Genomic DNA, 20,704 nt, shown 5'->3' on the forward strand with positions numbered 1-20,704 from the left:
TGAAAATGTAATGATTTTGATAAAAAATCATAAAATTATGGAAGCGTTAAAAGCTGCAAGTCAACACATGCAACGTAAAATTGATGACATTGATATTATTGAACTTTGAGATTAAGTCGAAAATTAGTTAACCACACAACTAATAGCTTAAAACACAAACTGCTAACTGTAGGGCTGTTACTAAGATTCTATTTTTAACATGTTTAATAGTTGATTGATGGAAGATCTGGAATCCTTTGAATCGTTTTCCATAATTAATACATCTAAAGTCAAAGTCCAGTCAAAAGTTAGCTAAAGTACTTATCTTTGGTAGGAGCACAGCAGAGATGTGATTTATTTGAAATACTTCTATTTAAAATGCAAATACAAAATGCAAAATACCTATTTTGTATTTTGCATTTAAATGCTTTTTAGTAAAAAGCATTTTGTATTTTATTTGAAATATCTTTCGAAATGTATTTTGTATTTTTAATATTAATTTCAAAATGCAAAATACTTTGTGATTAAGTTTAGAAAACGAACGAACGAAAACGACGAACTTTATGACGAACGTTTTTGTTCGGCTATGTCTCTATTTCTCATGATAAATACAAATTATCTGTGATTTGGTCAGAAGGTATTTTATTTTGAAAAAGTATTTTGAAAATACCTATTTTGCATTTAGCATTTAAAATACCAAACGCAAACCTATTTGGTATTTTGCTTTTGAAATAGTAAATCTCAAAAGTATTTTGCATTTTGTATTTAAATGCTTTTTTAAAACCATTTTGTACATCTCTGGAGCACAGACTGACAAATTTTCAGCTTCTATAAAATTATGAATGCTCTTGAACATACTTTTATATTTTTTCTTTATAAATAAACTAGTTCATAGACCAGTCAGATAAATTCAAAAGACCTTATATTAAAAATGATTTTTATAACTTCATATTATAAAACATTGGCCTTAAAAAACCTAACTCAACATAATGATTTCAGTCTCACATATCAGGTGTTCGCCTTGGAGAAACATCCTAGGCAAAAATGTAAATCTAGCCACTAGACCAACAGACCCAGTTGTCACATTTACATTTGCCTATATGACTTGACCTTGGTACATATCATGGTAAAATGAACAAGATTTTGCGAAGAAAAACACTGCGGAGTTTTCATTTACGCTCGACAAAGAATGAATTAAGCATTCCGCTTTAAAACAGAATCTTTACTAATATTACAAAACTGAAGAGTTTGTTTGTTTGCTTGAACGCGCTTATCTCAGGAACCTCAAAATCTCAAGTCCGATTTGAAAAATTGTTTCAGTGTTGGATAGCCCATTTATCGAGGAAGGCTATAGGCTATATATTATCACGCTAAGACGAATAGGAGTGGAGCACCAATTAAGATTGTTTCAAAATCTGGGGATTTTTCCTATTGAGAGCTTACGATGCGTGCGGTGCGTCAACGGTTAAAGTTTCGCAAAAATCATGTATGACAGAATTGTTCCCCTTTAAAAGTTCTAAAAAAAGGACGAAGTTGCGGGCGTCCGCTAGTATCTGACAAGAACCGACTCTAACAATACTAAGTTATGTATCAGTTTCATGCAAATTTTTGACCTATACGAATATTATGAATTGAATAATCATACAGAGCAAATATTACAGACTATATAGATATATCGTTACATAATACGTTGCATATATTTGCAAATATAATAACGACTGCATTAATTCAGTGCATTCAATTGGTGTGAGCATAAAGGACATACGTCCCCCTGGCAAACCGTCACATGATGGTTATTATAATGTATAGAACTTGGACATATATGTTTCAGTGACGTTATAGCCCAGTGGACATGACCTTTGCCTTTGATTCGGAGGGCGTAGATTCAAATCCGGTCCGAAGCATGCACCTCTAACTATTCAGTTATGTGCATTTTAGGAAATTAAATATCACGCGTCTCAAACGGTGAAGGAAAAACATAGTGAGGAAACCTGAAATTTTTCTTAATTCTTTACGTGTGTGAAGTCTGCCAATCCGTATTTGGCCAGCAAGGTGGACTAAAGCCTAACTCTCATTCTGAAAGCAGACAGTGAGTCGAATCGGTTTGTTAATGATGATAGAACATTTCATAGATCTTAAGTGTGGACATACAAACTTAAATCCGTGACCCCTTGTGTATAAACTCCATCCCTTCTTCCCTTCTTCTTCTAATTTGGCAATATTAATATGCACCTGTCAGATTTCGTTGGAAAACAGAAAATAGTAATTGTATACAAGAAACCTGATGAAATTATACTTGCTTCTATTTTACGTCATCAATTACACTGGACTGGGCATAAGTCTCATGCAAAGATTTCCGAACACCGTGGTCATGGGCCGCCGCATCCAGCAGCTCCCTGCAAGTCTATTGGAGGCTAACTAACACTGCGCTTTCCGCTTTTCGAGGTCGACCTTGTGACCCCAATAATTAAGCAATTACATAAAATATGGACATTGGACATTACCTAAGGAAGAACTTCCTCTCGGCCGCGAGCGCCGCAGAGATGTCCTTCCGTCCGTCGATGTCCTTCTGCGAGCGGTTGACGACGCCGATGTACCCGCGTCGCAGCGGCAGCAGCTTGTTCTCGAGCACGTCGCGCGCGTCCGTGCCGTCGTCCATGAGGTCCAGCTTTGTAATCACACCGATTGTACGCAGACCTGCACACCAATAACACACCGGTAAATGGTAGGTAAATGGTTCACACCGGTAACCACCAAAACTTGTACAGCTTGGCAAACATGTGTAGAAACGGAACTAACTCTTTTTCCCTCTTACAACAAAACTTGTCAGTTGTTAGTTAGTGTCTATGCTGTCAAAAGTTGTAAGCCTCTCTAGAAGTGCAGCTAGTTCTATATTAGAACGCGTATCCAAAGCTGCTCTAATAGGATCATACCAAATTTGGATAAGCAGGGAGAACAACACGAGCAGAGAAGGGGAGTGTTGATCGAGCGTCAAGGAATTTCTTAACCCTACATTTAGTAGTCACAAGGCCTGGACTTTGCTTGGTGTTTTTCTCTCTAACACTGGACTCGGCACCTGCACGATGAATCCATGGAATGCTAAGATATTCGTCTCTCTGTTTTCGTGATTATTCTGTCGGTTTTACAGGTTAAATTGTACTGGTAATGTTTACGTTTCTCGTATTCGTGTTGCCATATTAGCGATAATGGCCCCTATTAATTTCTACTCTTTTTTGCCAGGCTTTTTTTTAAGTGCCTCTCAAATAAAGGAAGGTTGTCAGTGTTTAAATTTCCCCTTGTTCTAGGCGGAAAAGAGTTCCTCTTGAAAGTTCAATATCCTTATTTACAAACCCATACCAAGACAAAACCCGGAAGAACCAAATGATCAATAGCCGATCAAGCTAACAACCATGAATGGTTTGTTTATTTGTCCTAAAATTTTATTTCTAAGACCAAGCAACATTGTCATGTAGACTCAGTGACTTTCCATCGGTGATACACGTGTATCTACGATATACAAAGAAACCGTACAAGAGAGGAATTAACCCATTATAGCAAACAATTATACATATACGTAGCATCATCATTCGAGGGTTTAGAAACATTAGAATTGGAATCTAGTGTCTACTCAATCAATATTGTCAACTTTTAATGCTATAACGTTAAAAGTTTAAAACCATTTTGACTGCAGGATGATAATTAAACACGTCCGAGGCCCATAAATCACAATATAAACATATCGAGCAAACTTGTCCCATAATACCATCGCGATCATCCGATCGCGAATCGCAAATTTCTGGTACCGTTTGCGATCCTCGAACAACGAGATTCTCACCACGCTGGCTGAGTGTCTGGACTGCTTAATCTACAAGCATTGACTTTCAGTGCACCAGGAGCCAAATAGAAAGTAGCAGAACATACGAGTATGTATAGATAATACGGGTACCTATAGATACTACTTAGACAATTAAATTAATGTAATGTTAATTTTAATTACCTACTATTTTTACTATTTTTGTATTTCTAGTATTATGTTTGTTATACACTGGGTTTTTACCTTTAAATAAACTATATTATTATTAATACATCTCAAGCAAACTTGTCCCATCATAGTCCACATCTAAACTTACTTAAAGACAATTTATAAAACTAAAACCTGACCAAAAGCATGAAATATCTTCGTCTGGGGCGTCACTCTAGTCTTTGTAACTGTAGTATGATAATTAGTATTTTATTTTATATGCCTCTGGTAAAAGAAACATGGACATCCCATCCCTTTTGTACCAACGCAATAAATAGATAGGAATAGTTATTTCAGGTCGCGCCGTTATTGATTGAATTTTGTCTATTTCTCTTCACGAGATTATCTCGTTGGTCGCATGGCGCCACTGGTGGAGGTAGTCGTTGATAAAGTTTCCTACCTTGCGGGTCCACTTCTTTGGCAAGTTTGAGGGCATCGCTGTTCGCCAAGTCGGTGTTGGCCGGGGTCACAGCGAGGATGAGGCACGACTCGCGCCGGATGAACTGGAAGATCATGCCTTTGATCTGTTGCTCTATGTCAGCCGGCTGGTCGCCGATCGGCACCTTGGTCAGGCCCGGCAAGTCGATCAGGGTCAGGTTGAGTACTGCAATCAACGAACATACATTACTATCGGAAATTAAACACCTTAATTGTACTTAAAAGTTCCTTGAAGTACTGTTCAAATGACCCTACTCTTTACCGTCGAGCCGTGATAGCCCAGTGGGTATGATCTTTGACTTCGATTCCGTGGCATGCACTTCTAACTTAAAATGATGTGCATTTTAAGTATTTAAAACGTGTCACAAACGGTGAAGAAAAAATAACGCGAGGAAACCTGCATACTCGAAAATTTCCTTAGTTATCCACGTGTGAAATCTCAGAGCACAAAACGTAACAAGAGACACTACGAATGATTTGTTCTCAAAATTTACGGGAAGTTACAGGGAATGGACTGGTCTGGATTTTTTTTTGGTAGTCCAATAATGTTGTGCTTCTATAGTATATCATCATTAACAACCCATAGTATTCGGCTCACGGCTTCGGGTGATATTTAATTTTTTTAAATGCACATAACTGAAAAGTTGGAGGCGCATGCCTTGGACCAGATTAGAGCCTATGCCCTCCGAATCGAAGGCAGAGGTCATATCCACTAGGCTATCACGTCTCTCAATATCACGTCACTTCTATAGTATAGCTACCCACTTTATTTGTTACAAAGTTGTAACCTGGATGACCTGTCAATTAAGAGATCCACTTTACAAGTGTAGTGGAAGTATGATGACTAATAATGATAACGTGATGTGCTCGTACTTATCTATTACGTACTTATATGGGATGCAATTTTGAACACTTAACCATTATAATTAACCCAATAACACCTCTACCACCTCTATTGGTGCAATGTGGATTAAATTGCTCACAGTAAGTACCAATATACTCATCATTCATTATCATTATCAACCCATATTCTGCTCAATGCTGAGCTCGAGTCTCCTCTCAAAATGAGAGGGATTAGACCAAATAGTCCACCACGCTGGTCCAATGCGGATTGGCAGACTTCACACAGTCAGAGAATTAAGAAAATTTTCAGGTATGCAGGTTTCCCCTCACGATGTTTTTCCATTCCAAAATGCACATAACTGAAAAGTTGGTGGTGCATGCCCCTGACCGGATTCGAACCTACACCTTCCGGAATTAGAGGCATAGGTCATGTCCGCTGGGCTATCGCGGCTCAATATAATCAGTATTGAAGTATTCTGTAACGATGTTTCTATAACAGTACGAATTTCGAATTCGTCTCTATCTATTTCTATATTTAGTATCGTATTAGACAGAGAGAGATGGAGACGAATAAAAAAAGAACGCAATACCGCTACTAGAAGATGGTGATAAACCTTGCACGAGCATTATATGACCGAACTTCTTCTGTTTAAAAACAATCATAATAAGACGAAACAAATTACCAAAATTTTGTGGTTTCTCAGAGTAGTGAATGGACAAAAATGATTACTCGACTGAGTCATAGGAAAAAAACCGTTACGTATTGTTTCCAAAACTTTAACCGAGTACTTTGACCTTGACGCAGAGCTGAAAACGATTTGCGGTCGACGAAAAATTACTTATAATACAAAAGTACATAGACGGAAAAGTGCGTGCTTAAAAATTTTAGGAGCACGGGAAAATGTATTGCCAATTATGCTAAAAACTGCGCAATTGTTCCAAACACGCATTAAGATTTAGATTAATGATTAGATACGGTATTATTTAGAGCAAATCACGATTTTAGGGACCTACTTTAAAAATAATATAACTTGGTTATCGGTCATTGTCCTAACTCTCGATAGGACGCGCGTACCATTTTTATGGTGTGAAAAAATGCGGAACCATAACATATTTTTATCATTATACCAGGACATTGTGGGCGAAGTATCTTCCTTTATTTACTTTTTTATGGGTGAGGGGACCCATAAACGTGGGTTTCCACATATCCGCATCTTACGTATCGGACGCATCGCATCAAACGGATTTTTAATTTTACGGTAAAAAAAAACCCGTTCGATGCGTTCCGTACTATGCGGATCATTGAACGCACTTGTATGACTTTTTTTTTTAATTTTTTTTTTTTTTAATAAATATACTTAAACAAAACACATCACTATCTAGCCCCAAAGTAAGCATACAGAGTAGCTTGTGTTATGGGTACTAAGATAGTTGATATTATAATATTCATATACATTTATATACTACAAATAAATACTTATATAATGATAATACACACAGACACTGGAAAGAACCCATGCTCATCACACTAATATTTTTCCAGTTGTGGGAATCGAACCCACGGCCGTGGATGCAGAAAGCAGGGTCACTACCCTCTGGGCCACGCGGCCGTCAAACTTCTATACAAAGAATTCTAAGAGCCGCTTGATGCGAGTGTAGGGTTATGGTGTGGTAGGGGGTAGGGGAAGGGTAGGGGTAGGAATAGGGTAGGGGTATGGATAGGGAATAATTGCACATAAGTCAAAGCGAAGCTTGACCGGGTCCGCTAGCACAGTTATATTTGTTTTCATCGATTGTAATTCTCGAAATGCAAAAGTAAATCGATCATCGTATTTACCAATTACGGTAAGGCTTAGGAAGATTATTTAATGTCAATATTGATATTAATTTATTTCCTGAAACCAACAATAGTGTTCTAGATACATATTTCATAAAGTATTCACCCACACGATTCAAACAGATAGCAAACCTTGATAAGATAGTGAAGGATTTAGGTACATCGCTGTATTAAAAAGATTTATTACTAATGACTACAGCACGTCTAGATAAAAGGTATTCCTTAGATATGCCATTCTATTTAACTGGTTATTTTATTCAGCCTAATTTTTAAGGGTATTTTAACTAACTAACTAGCTAACAAGCTGACTTTTAAGTGTTTCAAAGGATAAACTTTAAATATCGAACGCTTTTAATTTCAGAAAACGACTGAGTTAGCGAATAGCTCTAAAGCTAAGTGCCAATCATCTTAATCATATAATCAGCCGTTAGACGTCCACTGCAGGACAAAGGCGTTTTGACTTCCAACCATCACAATCTGAGCCGCTGGATGACTCGTCGTCAAGTGTCAATGTGTAATATTTAAAGTGGTTTTTCAGATAGCATAGGTACGGTGACAGTCGCCTGTATGACGTTCGTAATAAGTACTATTATCGTGAATCGCGGCAAAATTTCAAGAGGGAAACGAACTGTCACCCGCACCATCCTACATGAAACGAACTGTAGTTTATATAATATTGCAACAGGGCTCTTCTGGGGGTACACAATGCTTATTTTATTTATGCAGCCATCGTTGTTTCGGTGTGATGCGTATTAGTGCAGGTGAAACATAGATTTAAGAGTCGGTACATGTGTGTAAAGTCTGCCAATCCGCATTGGGCCAGGTGGACCTTACCCTCTCATTCTGATAGGAGACTCGTGCTCAACAGTGAGCCGAGCATGATGAGCTAAAAATTGTTAATGATGAAGGCTGTTAAACAATTAGGGCATATTCCTAGCGACTGTGCCATGAAGACGAGACCCATATATACTTGTTACGTCAATCGTTTGTACGAAAAAGCACCGTGTCCCTTGTATGGCAATTTATGAAACCTCCCATTACCTTAATGGGAATACGTTACATAGAACGTACAACCGTCTTTATGTTCACTTTCGCAGCATAGAAAGCGATGTTCATTCGAGTCACAGACACACGGCTGGTAGGCACTAGGCATGGCATAACAAATAATTATTATTAATCTCTCGCAATCTCATTACCGCTAACAGTAAAGTTGGCGATGTTGTTAATGAATCTACGTTCACGAGACGTGTACCGTAAGCCATTTAACGTACCAACTTACTGAATTTAATAGCCCCTTCACACTAGCGTAGGCATTAATTGGAACTATCTACTATTTATTTTTAAAAAATATTTAGAAAAAAAGAAAAGATTTTTATTTTAAGTTGTGCCACACATCACAACTCACAAGGCCTAACATTAATTTGTAGTGTCTGGTGCCTCAACCACCTGGGCATGTCAAGACCATAACCCAAGCAGTGGAAGCATCAAACACCACTTTGTTGGTTGGCACGACCCTGAAAAGGTAGGTACCTGCCAGCGGTCAGTCAGCATGCACTGGCATGCAGCATAACACCAGCTCAGCATTATGCTGCATGACGAAGCATACAGCGCTGATTTTCGGCTAGCACCCTGTTCAGGTGACAGTTACTATAATCGTATCTTTTAAATGCGACCAATATTCCTATCGCCCCTTCAGTTTGTCGGAAAGACTTTGTTAGGAGTGAGTACCACTAGTGGATGACCGTGGTGGTCTCACCTTTAACGAAGGGCTATTGAGGCTACGACTTAAGCTCCTTATTGAAGGTACAGCAACGTCACCGAAGGGTTTTCATGAGCGCAAAAGCCTTGCGTCGAACTCTACAGGGTTAAGAATGGTACCTATCTCTAAAGGCGTCGCCTGTGAGACTGACCTTGGCTATTATAGAATTGATGGCGTTTGTTGACTAATTAATCAGCCTTTCAGACAGTCCTGACGACCGCGGCTAATCAAGGAGGACCGCATATCGGAGAACTGGTTGATTCTCTAGCCTGGTAGCCTCTAGTCAGTTGTGTATATGTATGAGTATCAGATCATTCTGAGCATCATTACCACGCCGACCATCGACCCATTGCGGATTAGAAATTGCAGATCAATAGGATCATATCTTTAATTATACATATAATGTTTACCTTATCATATAAGTAAACTTAACTTCTTTGTGTTATATCTAAAAACTAAAAGTGAGGTACAAGAACACAGGTTCTTTTCAGTCATGTATGGACTCCACGCCCCCAATTGAAATCTACGTGATAAATCGAGGACCTTACAAGTACTTACGTATCACCACCTGCACCAGTCCGAAGGGGCTCTAACGCCGTAACAAATAAACGCAGTAAACGAAAATAGAATTTACTACTTACATTGCGGAATTTGTTTACGCATTACAGAACTCATTTTTGGTTACTCATTGGTATAGCTAGCCCAGCGAAAATAATTTTCTCGTTGATGAGATCTGGCATTCATTTTGAATCGTCTCATGTTTCAACACGTATACCTACTTATTACAGAATTAATACCTATTTATTACAGAATTATCAAAAATAGCTCTACAAAAGTTATAATATGCGTTATCATAGTTTTAACAATAATCGAATATAGATACCTTATCATCAAAGAACATCTGTACGTTTACTACATCATCGTATTCTACTACGAGTATGTAGTTATTTCTTTTATCACCAAGTTGACGATTGAATGCGATTTTATTTTTATAAAATATTAGCTAGCACTTTGCTGCAATCATGCCTACTAATAATATAATCGATGATACAGCCTAAAGTGAAACGCGCTTACCTAGAAGATGCCTATTGACTTGAAGATACCCATGTTGAAGGTGGTAGGGAAAACGGAAGTTGGAAGGGCATTCCCACACACAGTGAGAATCAGGAACGATGACCCAAAACGCTTTGTACGAGTCCAAGAGATATCAACAACTTGATAAGTGATGCTACTTTCTGAGAAACGCGCAAACTCGGAGTATGTAACTTTAAAACTTAACCAGAAATTAGAAAATTTGACAGTCCATGCTCCTACTTTAGGTAGATACGATACGGTAGGCAATTATTGAGCTTGAGTCAATGGGCCAAAATGCTTCTTTTGCGAAGAAGAAGACACTCCGAGGCAAGCTATCTTTGAATGTGACTAGAGACCTGAGGCTACTTTTACAAGGAACGAGCAATAATGTAGATCTTGCAAGCCTGATCACATGTATGCTGTCTAGTGAGCAAGATTGGCAGAGATATGGATAAATGCTAAGAGCGATTATGCTGAGAAAAGAAGAGAGAAAAAGTGGAAAAACAGAAAAGAGAAAATAAGTAGAGTTGGCATGAAGAAACGAGTCGCGGTGCCATGCTGACTTCGGAAAGTCCGAGCGAATCGGACACGCACTGCCCAAATTGCCAGAAGTCCAGAAGGGATTTTTACCTCTTCAGGGAAAAAAAACTTGGGTCATAATGGAAGGTAGCAGATAAAAAAGCTTTAAACCGTATTTTTTTACATTATCTTTGAGATTCAGAAAAATCATATCCTCAGTCGACTTATCCATAAACAAACATTATTCATAATACCTATTCAGACGCGCAATTTTAATCATTAGCCAGACATTATCTAAGTCACTGACTCACTATATATCACCAGCACTACGTCATCACGTGACGTCACCAGTGGTTCATCACTTTTATTAGAGAAAACACCAGCAGCAGCTGATAACTCGTACATTCTTCGACTAGACATCTTTATTATATGAAAGGTCAGTACAGTCACCGTAAAATTGTAAAATACTTTACTCGCGATATTATAATCTGTCGATATATTGTGAACTGAAAATACTGATTACAATTTCACGTGTTATTTTTCGGTATATTATAATCTATCGAATTTAATAATAATTTAACGGTTTCACGTTAAATTGCAATCTTAAAACGTCAACTGTCCGAACTTACATTTTGTGCAGAAATTCGATTAAATATTATATAATTGACGTATAATTATCTAATTATGTAAGGTATATTTAGCCTGTGGCTACAGTTAACTTGGCCACACATTTTTAATTTAAAAAAATAATTGTGTATTTATCTCTCATAACAGAGCACATACGAACGCAGTAAATGGATCTATAACCTCTGGTATTATCGCTGGACATACATAAAAAAAAAAAAAAAAAACATACATACAGCCGAACGTAGAACCTCCTCCTTTTTGGAAGTCGGTTAAAAATTACTAAGAATTGTTTCAGATAATAAAACCACGCGCTTACGCATCAACAATTCAACAGTAGTGCACACAATGCTTTATCCGGCAATTAAAATACCTACTTACGAGTATACTCGCGTGATTTCTCAACATCCTTTCAACTTCCAGGAAATTTTAAAGATAGGGACGCCTACTTACGTTTACAAATAAGTAATAGTAGAAGATACGTAGGGAAACGACCTTCACCCTTCTGTTTAATGGATGAAAAGTGTTTTATATTAAAATTAGGAAGTCTAAAAATATATTGCGAATAGTTTGCCAAAATGAAAGACCCACGACTGATGCACCTCACTTCCCCGCACGCACGATTTCACACCCGCGCAGTCTTTCCCCCCGTCGCCCGCATATCATGGGAGTGTCATCAACGAACTTGCCAAGCTATAATTTTATGGTTCTAATATTTGCCTGCTACGTAAAGTAGGAAGCATTAAAGTACGCTTATAACATAAAGGATATAAAAGATTAAATTCAATGACTCATTACAATTTGAATTATTTATCTTTATCCTTAACTATACGAGCCATATAAATCGATGTGAGAAAAATGTGGACACATAAACTATTTATCCACTTGGTGTAATTACATACATCGTTGTCATCGTTGTTTCAACCGATGAAAATACTTTTCTTGAGAGATATGCTGAGAAGTGAATGTTCATGTATTTACGTGTAGATGACTGTATTTTTTTATTCAATGACAAGTTAGCCCTTGACTGTCATCTCACCCTGCAGGGGTTATTATGTATCTCGGTGTAACATTTAAATAACGAGTCACTACATCGTTTTTCATCATATTTTCGTTTAAGCAGTAATTCACATCGTATTTTCGACGGAATGACATACGTATCTACATTTTACGTAAATTGACAGTAATATATAAGTGGTAGTAGCAAATAGTAATATTATTTCAGCGAAAACCCGTTATTTAAGTAATTTCGTTGAAAAAATCATATTAGATGATAGTAAAACAAAACATGTGTAATTTTTGTTTTACTATCATCTAATATGAGTATTGCAATAACTATGTTGAAATAACTATGTCAGATGATCATAATTAGTGTTTCTTTCAAGTGTTTTTTCAGAAACGGCTTAAATGAATACGACACCGGGTTAGCTCCGTCTTCAAACTAAACAGCAGGTAGTTCATGAAAATATTATGTTGTTATTTTTCGCTTTTTAGATTAGTGGATACGTTTTTAGGTTTTGAAGTCAGTTGTATTTTTTAATTTTAGGAAAGTAAGTAAGAACTACTTTTATTCCGACAATACCACGGGAAAGAGAGTGAAACCGCGGGCACAGCTAATAGTTTACTGTAAATTAGAAAAATATACGAACATGTATTCATCACAATTCAAATTCCATGTTAACATTGACTTGTATACCACCAAATTTATTTTTACGTTTTGTAAACTATAGCTCTTGTAAACAGAACATTCCAATGCGAACGGCGAACCCATTTTCTATGGGGTTTTTTGTACAAAGGAACTGCATAATGTATTGTCCTCTATTGTCATTTGGCATGTATTTATGGCAAAGACGCGTTTTACCTGCACCTACAAGGACAACCTCAAAGGAAACGGCTCTATCATTTCCTATACGGCGGAAGTGACTTCGTGTTAACCTTGATTTTTTACATAATAATGTACGATCAATACTTAGTTGGCTTGCAATTAATGGTGTACACAAGGGTTTTAAACAGGGTATGCACTATATGTACAGAATCGGTACTTTATATAGAATAGAAAATTCCTTCTCCAATATAGATTTTTTTGTATCTCTGAAGTACATGCAATGCTTCATGAAAGTCAAATTAGGAATCGTAAAATTAAATTTTTTTAACCCACCCGTTGCATGCATTCCTATTGGAAACAATCTGTTTTACCAAGATCGGAAAATCATGTGGGTACTGTACTGTAAAAAAAACATTTCCTGGACCGTAAAGCCTCAGTCAATAATAAAGATAACCACTTACCATTAGCATTGTTGCACTCAACATTATCATTAGCAAATGTTGAAGAGCGTACTCCTCCAACTTAAATATCACGTGTCTTAATCTCAAACGGTGAAGGAAAAACATCATGAGGAAACCTGCATACCTACCTGAGAATTTTCTTTATTATCTACGTGTGTGAAGTCTGCCAAACCGCATTGCCAGCATGGTGGACTAAAGCCTAACACAACTCATTCTGAGTCATTCAGAGGAGACTCGTGCTCAACAGTGAGCCGAATATGGGTTGTTAATGATGATGATGACTTACCGTTAGGCGAGTATACGCGCAAGTTGATGGGCACCGGGGAGATGCCCTTGTTGGAGCCGGTGACGCGATCTGTCTCCGCCTCGATCTCGGCGCGCACTTCGTTGAAGTCGGTGAACCTTTTCCCCTTGCAGTGGAGAAACTCCGCACATTCTATGAAGGAAAAATTAATTTAATAAAAAAAATTAAACCGACTTTACACACTTACCTATGTACCTCAAAAAAACTATACTGAATCGATTTCGATGAAACTTGCACTTTTCCTTATGTTAGAGAACACCTGCTCGTATTTCAAGTAAAAAATGTTTAAATCCCGACTTGAGTCTTTGAGATATGTGCTGACAAACACACAGTACATATATACACTTTATATATCAATTCTGACAACATTACAGGGGGAATTGACCACCTATTTTTTTCAAGTTTTATAACCTAAATAGGCCTAACACGCGACAAACGACATAATATCTCGTCATATCAAGAGAAACCAATAGCGGCGCAACTCAACATATCGCTATCTCTCCTATCGCGTTGAGACTCTGACAACTATATTGGTCGACATTTGACAATCTCTGTCTTGTCTATATGTATGACCTGCGTGTAACGACAACCGCAGCTGATTTCCGTGACGTCATTCATTGCATCCGACGACAGATAGATAACATTCTGGGGACGGCTTCATTCTAAATACCTATTTGATTTTGGAGAGCTACTTGAGCATTGAACTTGCATGACGCATGTAATTAATAAGCGAATCATAAAACAACGGCTTGTTTATCTTTTCACAATAGATTGTTATTATTGTGTAAAGGTTGCTTTATCTGAGAGGTTCTGACTTCCCATCATTCTTATCTTTTGCATTTTACTATGTTTAACCTACGTAATTAGGACCACCATTGATCGTTAACATTATACCATAGGTAAAGCCCCTTTCAGCTGAATTCCTTTATTATATTATTATACTAAGTACAGACAGAGGAACTTTGTAATTTAAGTAGGTATCTTTAAGTAGTTTGTAAGCTCTGTTAGTATTAGTTTGTAATTTCTTCTTCTTTTTTAATTTGTATTTTTTAGCTGAATAAAGGATTTTTATTATTATTTATTATTATTATTATTAAAGTAATACTAGGGCAATATATCCAATATATTTTGCGAGGCCCTTTAATAGTGCACTGAAACGAATTGGATATTTTTTTTTTCTTGTAGAGTCACTCAGTCCCAGAAAATATGTGTTGCGAGAATCACTGTCTTGTGGATATAGAACCAGGATGATTTGGATTATCCTGGCTTTAAATATACTGATCAAGTATTTTTTTTTCTTTACAAGTTAGCCCTTGACCACAATCTCACCTAATGGTAACTGATGTTTACTCTTGTTAACTGATGATGATGAACACAAAAATAGCTGGTAGGGTGCTAACTGGCCTCGATCGAAGCCTCTTACCAGCCATAACTGGACCAATCGACCCAGGCGGGGATCGAACCCAGGGCCTCTGTCTTGTAAATTCACCGTACACACCACTGCGCCACGGAGGCCGTCAAAATTAAGCATGCGTTTATGTTTCAGAAGACTCAGACAATCAACACTTAAGTCTGTTTTAGATATTACAGTGAATAAGGAGCCTGGGACGGAAGTACACTAGTGTAGTTAGACATAATATTCAGTTCTCCTTGCATATATACATACATTTCAATTTAAACAGCCAATTACTAAAACAAAGGATGAGAGTAATTAAGTTAATCCCAAAGAGCAATTACATGTTTAACATTCAAACTATTGGTGAAGGTTACTTGAAAATTTGGTCAAGGACATTTACCTACTGAATTTATATGAAATTAGAACTTGTTAAAAATTATTTGCATTGGATCAATCTGAGCCAAACTCCTAACTACTAAGACATTAGGTTTTTTTTTTTATACAAGATAGTGTTTGGTTTGACCATATACCTGATGATAAGTGTAGATATGGTCTAAAATAGGACACACTTGCCTATATGATGTCTATTCACTCTTGATTTTTGATAAGATTATAATAACTTCAATGTAACAGTTTTCAAATTATCATATTTTCTAGTACTCATACTTTAATGAGCCGTGATAGCCCATTGGATTTGACCTCTGCCTCAGATTCTGAAGGGTGTGGGTTCGAATCCGGTCTGGGGCATGCACCTCCAACTTTTCAGGGAAGTAGGTTTGCAAGGTTTGCAGTTAATAATCTTACAACATTTATCTAATACTAGTGTACGCCTACATATTCATCCGCGTAAAACTCCTACCTACCTACCTTACCCCTACCCTAAGTGTGTCCGTCTCCTGGTTCTAAGCTACCTCTCCACCTATATTCAGACAAATTGGTCCAGCCATTTGTGAGTTATAAATAGTGTAACTAACACATTTCATTCATTTATACATATAGATCTAATATAGATTATATAAATAATAAACATTACCTGCATTTCCATTGATGAGTTGCAGAATAAGTGGGCGCCGAGTGACAATACCCGAACCACGGGGCAAAAAGTCCCTAAAACAAAAGATACAGTCAGCCAAAACTGTAAAATTGTATAAAACAAATTTTCAATAAAAATCCTCAAATCATCTTTCGCCTCGTCAAAAAGCCTGCCACTAAAAGCACCTCACCCTAATGTGTCCATTAGGCTGGCAGCATTGCCTCGTTGAATGGTGATTGTCAACCTTTGAGCAAAGTACTCTTACTTGTATTATAAAATATATGTATTTTCAGTATCAGTATGAATAATATTTCTATTCCTCTCCAAATAGTTGGAAAAATTTTGTTAAGAGTGGGTATGACAACATTCCAACAGCCAGGGTTCAAACTCATGATGGTAAAGAGGAAGAGCCCTTTACTGTGGGTGGTTCAATAAGCTAATAATAATGACATACTACATACATAATAATCTACAGTGTTTTCAATCTTTGATCTCTATGGTTGAATACATTTTAAAATGTTAGATAGTTTTGTTCACATACTGATACCCAATAAATACTGTTTTCTTGCCTTCTTGAATCTTTCATGAATCAATAATAATTGTATATATTATAACATTATAAACACTCCATTCATCAAATCATTTGCTGACTCACTCAAGGATATAGCATTTTCTCTTATATGTGAAACAGAGGTAAATAAAAATCAGAAAATTCTTATGTAATGTATTAGGATTATTCAGCAGGTTGTATATATCAAATATACAATAGGCTGGTTGTATTTATGGTGACCATACAGAAATTTATGAGCTGTGATAGCCCAGTGAATATAACCTCTGCCTCCGATTCGGGAGGGTGTGGGTTTGAATCTGGTTGGGGCATGCACCTCCAACTTTTCATTTGTGTGTATTTTAAGAAATTAAATATTGTGTGTCTCAAACTGTGAAGGAAAACATCGTGAGGAATCCCACCTGCATACCAGAGAACTTTCTTAATTCTCTGCATGTGTGAAGTCTGCCAATCCACAGTGGACTATTGGCCTAACCCCTTTCATTCTGAGAGGAGACTCGAGCTCAGTAGTGAGCCGAATATGGGTTGATCCTACTAAAGTTACTGGCAGTGGGTTTCACTGATTAATTTAGCTAGGTCCAAAATTGAAATTAATGCAACTTCAACAGATGTGAAATTTCATTTTTTTGGTTATTTTTTAATGAATTAATCATCAGTTGCAGTTATCTTCTACTATATATACTTTATCTAGTTTGATAAGTTTATGAAAATCTTTTTTATTAGTTACAAAAAATTGTGTGCAAAGAAAATCATTTAAAATCTGATATTGTGTTCTTTTACTGCCTTAATTATTTTTTGTTGATTGCATGTACTCTCACACTCAATTTCTACTCTGTCCGTGTAAAGTCAGGATCCATTGACATTAAATTATTTTAAATTTAAAAACTAGCTGTCTGACTTCAATAGATTTTAATTGTATATGTATGATTAGATTTAAATAGTTGGATAGTATTACTGGAATTTGCAACCCAAAATTTTTAAAAGTAGTTATTGTTAGATATGAGTTTTTTGACTGCCAAAAAATAGCCTAAAGATGGCAATTATCTAAAGACTATCATTGGACAAGCATATTCTTAGCAGAGCCATTTGGTACTAATCACAAAAAGTATGTTTTTCTAAGTTAAACTTTATATTTAAGTACTTTTAAAAAATTACAAATTATTGAATAGCAAACCCAAAATTAGTTAAAATACATTGCTTTGAGAAGTTCTATCAATATCCACAGTCAGGGTCATGTAAAATGGATAATTTTTTATCATTGAGAAGACAGAGAAGAGCCCTAGGATAGGTAAATATTGGAATGAAAAAAATTAAATACTTTGAAAAAAGTAAACAGTTTTACCGAGGAATGATTCAACAGTAAACAATGGATTACAAAGACTTTTCTCCTGTGTACTGATAACGATACCGGTATACTACTGAATACTGACGGCTGACGCACTTTTAAACGACTTTTGATCAATACGCTCACCTGCCGACAAAATTCTCTAGCACCGAACTTTTTCCAGCGGATTGACCACCCACAACAGCAATTTGTGGAAGATCTAGGGACATGTGAACGCCCATTTGAACAAATGCATCTTGCAATTTGTTTACAATGGGTATCAATTGTTGCATCCCAAAATTTCCAGCCATTTTTGCTAATATACATCAATTTTCACACCACAAAATCACTGATTACTTGCTCATACTTCACATCATCGATAAACTATTTTATTTTTCAATATGGTGGTTGGTACTTCATCGGTGGGTGGTTATGGTAACGCTACGTTCCGTTTTTCATGTCAAACTGATAAGAGTGTCCAATGGCGGTTGACAGCTGCAAGGCAGCATCTGTTTTCAAAGTACTCTGTACTCGTCTCGTAGTCGTAACCGACACGATATTTAGCATCATGTTATGTACAACAAGCCTAATATAATCCTCGTATTATAAATTATACATTCGTTGTTTGAAATCTATATAATAATTGAAATTGAAGATAATGTATCTAAAATAATATGTTTCGTTTAAAGATTTACAAGATCAATACTGCGTGACATGCGCACTAAATATAGGGCACATATACGTTTCTATTATGACAATATACTACAATTAATTTGAATTAGAAGATTAATAGCCAAATAGATGCCAGACAGAAGTTTCACTGTTTTATAATCTTATATTACGTAAATTTAATAGAACACATTTTATTTTATTTCCTTATCAGGAAACTGTAAATCTTAACAAAACATTTAATCTGATCTTTGATGCACTACGAGTATATTGTTGTGCTTTTTAATCCATGTAATCGAAATCAAATTATTAGATATATAGATAAATACATTAATTTGTTTTATTTCTCTTTGCAACCAAACTCATGTTGGTAATAAACGAGAAAAATACTTAAAAATTTCTACCATATTTTATCTAAATTAGAGCTCACCTGCCTACGAAGTTTTCTAACACAGAACTCTTTCCAGCCGATTGACCACCCACGACAGCTATTTGTGGGAGGTCCAGTTGCATATGAACTCCTAGTTGTGTGAAAGCATCTTGCATCTTATTCACAATTGGTATCAATTGCTCCATTCCCATATTCCCCGCCATGGCTGCTGGTTTCTTCTGATTCTCCTCGTTTTATGAAGTTCGTCTTCGCTGTTCGTCGCTTACTGATTTTCTTTCATCAATATGATACGGAATCAAAATGCGCATGCGTAAGATTAACGAGCTGAACTATATACCTCTATCTCAAGTTTAAACAATATGAAAATCAATCTTTTGAATCTATTTTTGTGATAAAAATACCTACCCTTTTTAACTAATAACGGAACCTACCTATTATAATTTTTATTTACTTTCTGCCGCAGGTACATGTTCTTTAATTCTAACAGGACTCTATCTTACAAACCCCAGCAACGGTAATTCTATGTACATTTATTTTTTTCAAATTAATCGGTTTTATGAAAATAGCCTGATTACAATTGCTACGAGCTTGAGAAAAAAGATACGACTAGCATATAACATTCTTTGGTTTAGTTAGTTATTAGTGTGTTTTAGTTATTATAGCTATGTATAAGAGTATCTGTGGATTAACAATACAAGAATGATCTTATATGCAAAACGACAATTTATCAATATGAAATTACATCATCGCTTAGAAGAGCGTAATATATGTTCTTTGGTAAATTTTAATTTAATAGGCATACCAGACAACGAAACTTAAGACGGTACCCAGGGTGGGCATGATCTATAGCAACTAGTTCTTCCTTTCATTAATATAAAAGATGTTGGTTAGCAAAAATTAGGATAGCGGTAGTAGGTAGGTACTTCCTCAAGAGCGCTCTGCACAAAAGTTGGTCTTATTAAGTTGTGTTTTTTTTCATCACCTAACTAATATTATCAGCGTTCTCACGAAATCCTTGGATTTGAAATAATAATTGGTACCACGAAACTCCAATACAATTTTTATAATATAAAAATTAAATAGATCTGTACTAATATCATAAATGTGAAAGTAAGTCTGTCTGTTACATTTTCATAGCTAAACGGCTGAACCGGACAAGATGAATTTTGGTATAATGGTAAATGGAACCTTGGAGCAAAACATAGTACCCTATGTTTTTTGACTCTAAAATAAAAATAAAAGAGGGTGAAATAGGGGTTGTAAGTTTATATGGAAAGCCCTTCATTTTTAGAGTTACAGTTTTATGATCATATATCATAAACAATACGGAATATAATGTGATTAAAGAATTTTTAATATTCGACCCCTAAAGTGGTGAAATAAGGATTGAAAGTTTACATTAATTTCCACGCGGACGATGTCGCGGACGTCCGCTAGTACATAAGGGTGGGTTCACATTTATCACAACATTGCACCAGACTGTGTAACGTCATTTCAAACCAATATAGAAGTTATATGGTCTGAAAACGTCATCCATGTTTTGTTACGCTAAAAAATAAATGAGATTATATCACAAAACAAAGAGTACATATGACTTTTGCTTTCATATATTTGTGAATTATATACTAACAAAGTTAAG

General features: G+C 36.2%; 1 protein-coding gene across 6 annotated transcripts in view; it reads right to left on the minus strand.

The window, feature by feature from the left end:
• Positions 1-19,317, minus strand: part of LOC112053273 (dynamin) — a 50,060-nt gene extending 30,743 nt beyond the window's left edge. For 5 of the 6 annotated variants that reach the window (XM_052891492.1, XM_052891493.1, XM_052891490.1 and 2 more), the window contains exons 1-5: positions 18,153-18,455; positions 16,114-16,187; positions 13,667-13,816; positions 4,401-4,604; positions 2,484-2,676 (exon numbers count right to left, since the gene is read on the minus strand). In XM_052891492.1, the coding sequence (XP_052747452.1) occupies positions 2,484-2,676; positions 4,401-4,604; positions 13,667-13,816; positions 16,114-16,187; positions 18,153-18,316 (785 nt within the window). In that variant the 5' untranslated portion in view covers positions 18,317-18,455. Of the gene's footprint in view, positions 1-2,483; positions 2,677-4,400; positions 4,605-13,666; positions 13,817-16,113; positions 16,188-18,152; positions 18,456-19,104 lie in introns of those variants that run through there. The other variant, XM_052891495.1, reaches the window with a different exon arrangement.
• Positions 19,318-20,704: the final 1,387 nt, after the last annotated feature.

This window comes from Bicyclus anynana, chromosome 4 (assembly GCF_947172395.1).
Source record: "Bicyclus anynana chromosome 4, ilBicAnyn1.1, whole genome shotgun sequence".
NCBI classification, from domain to species: domain Eukaryota; kingdom Metazoa; phylum Arthropoda; class Insecta; order Lepidoptera; family Nymphalidae; genus Bicyclus; species Bicyclus anynana.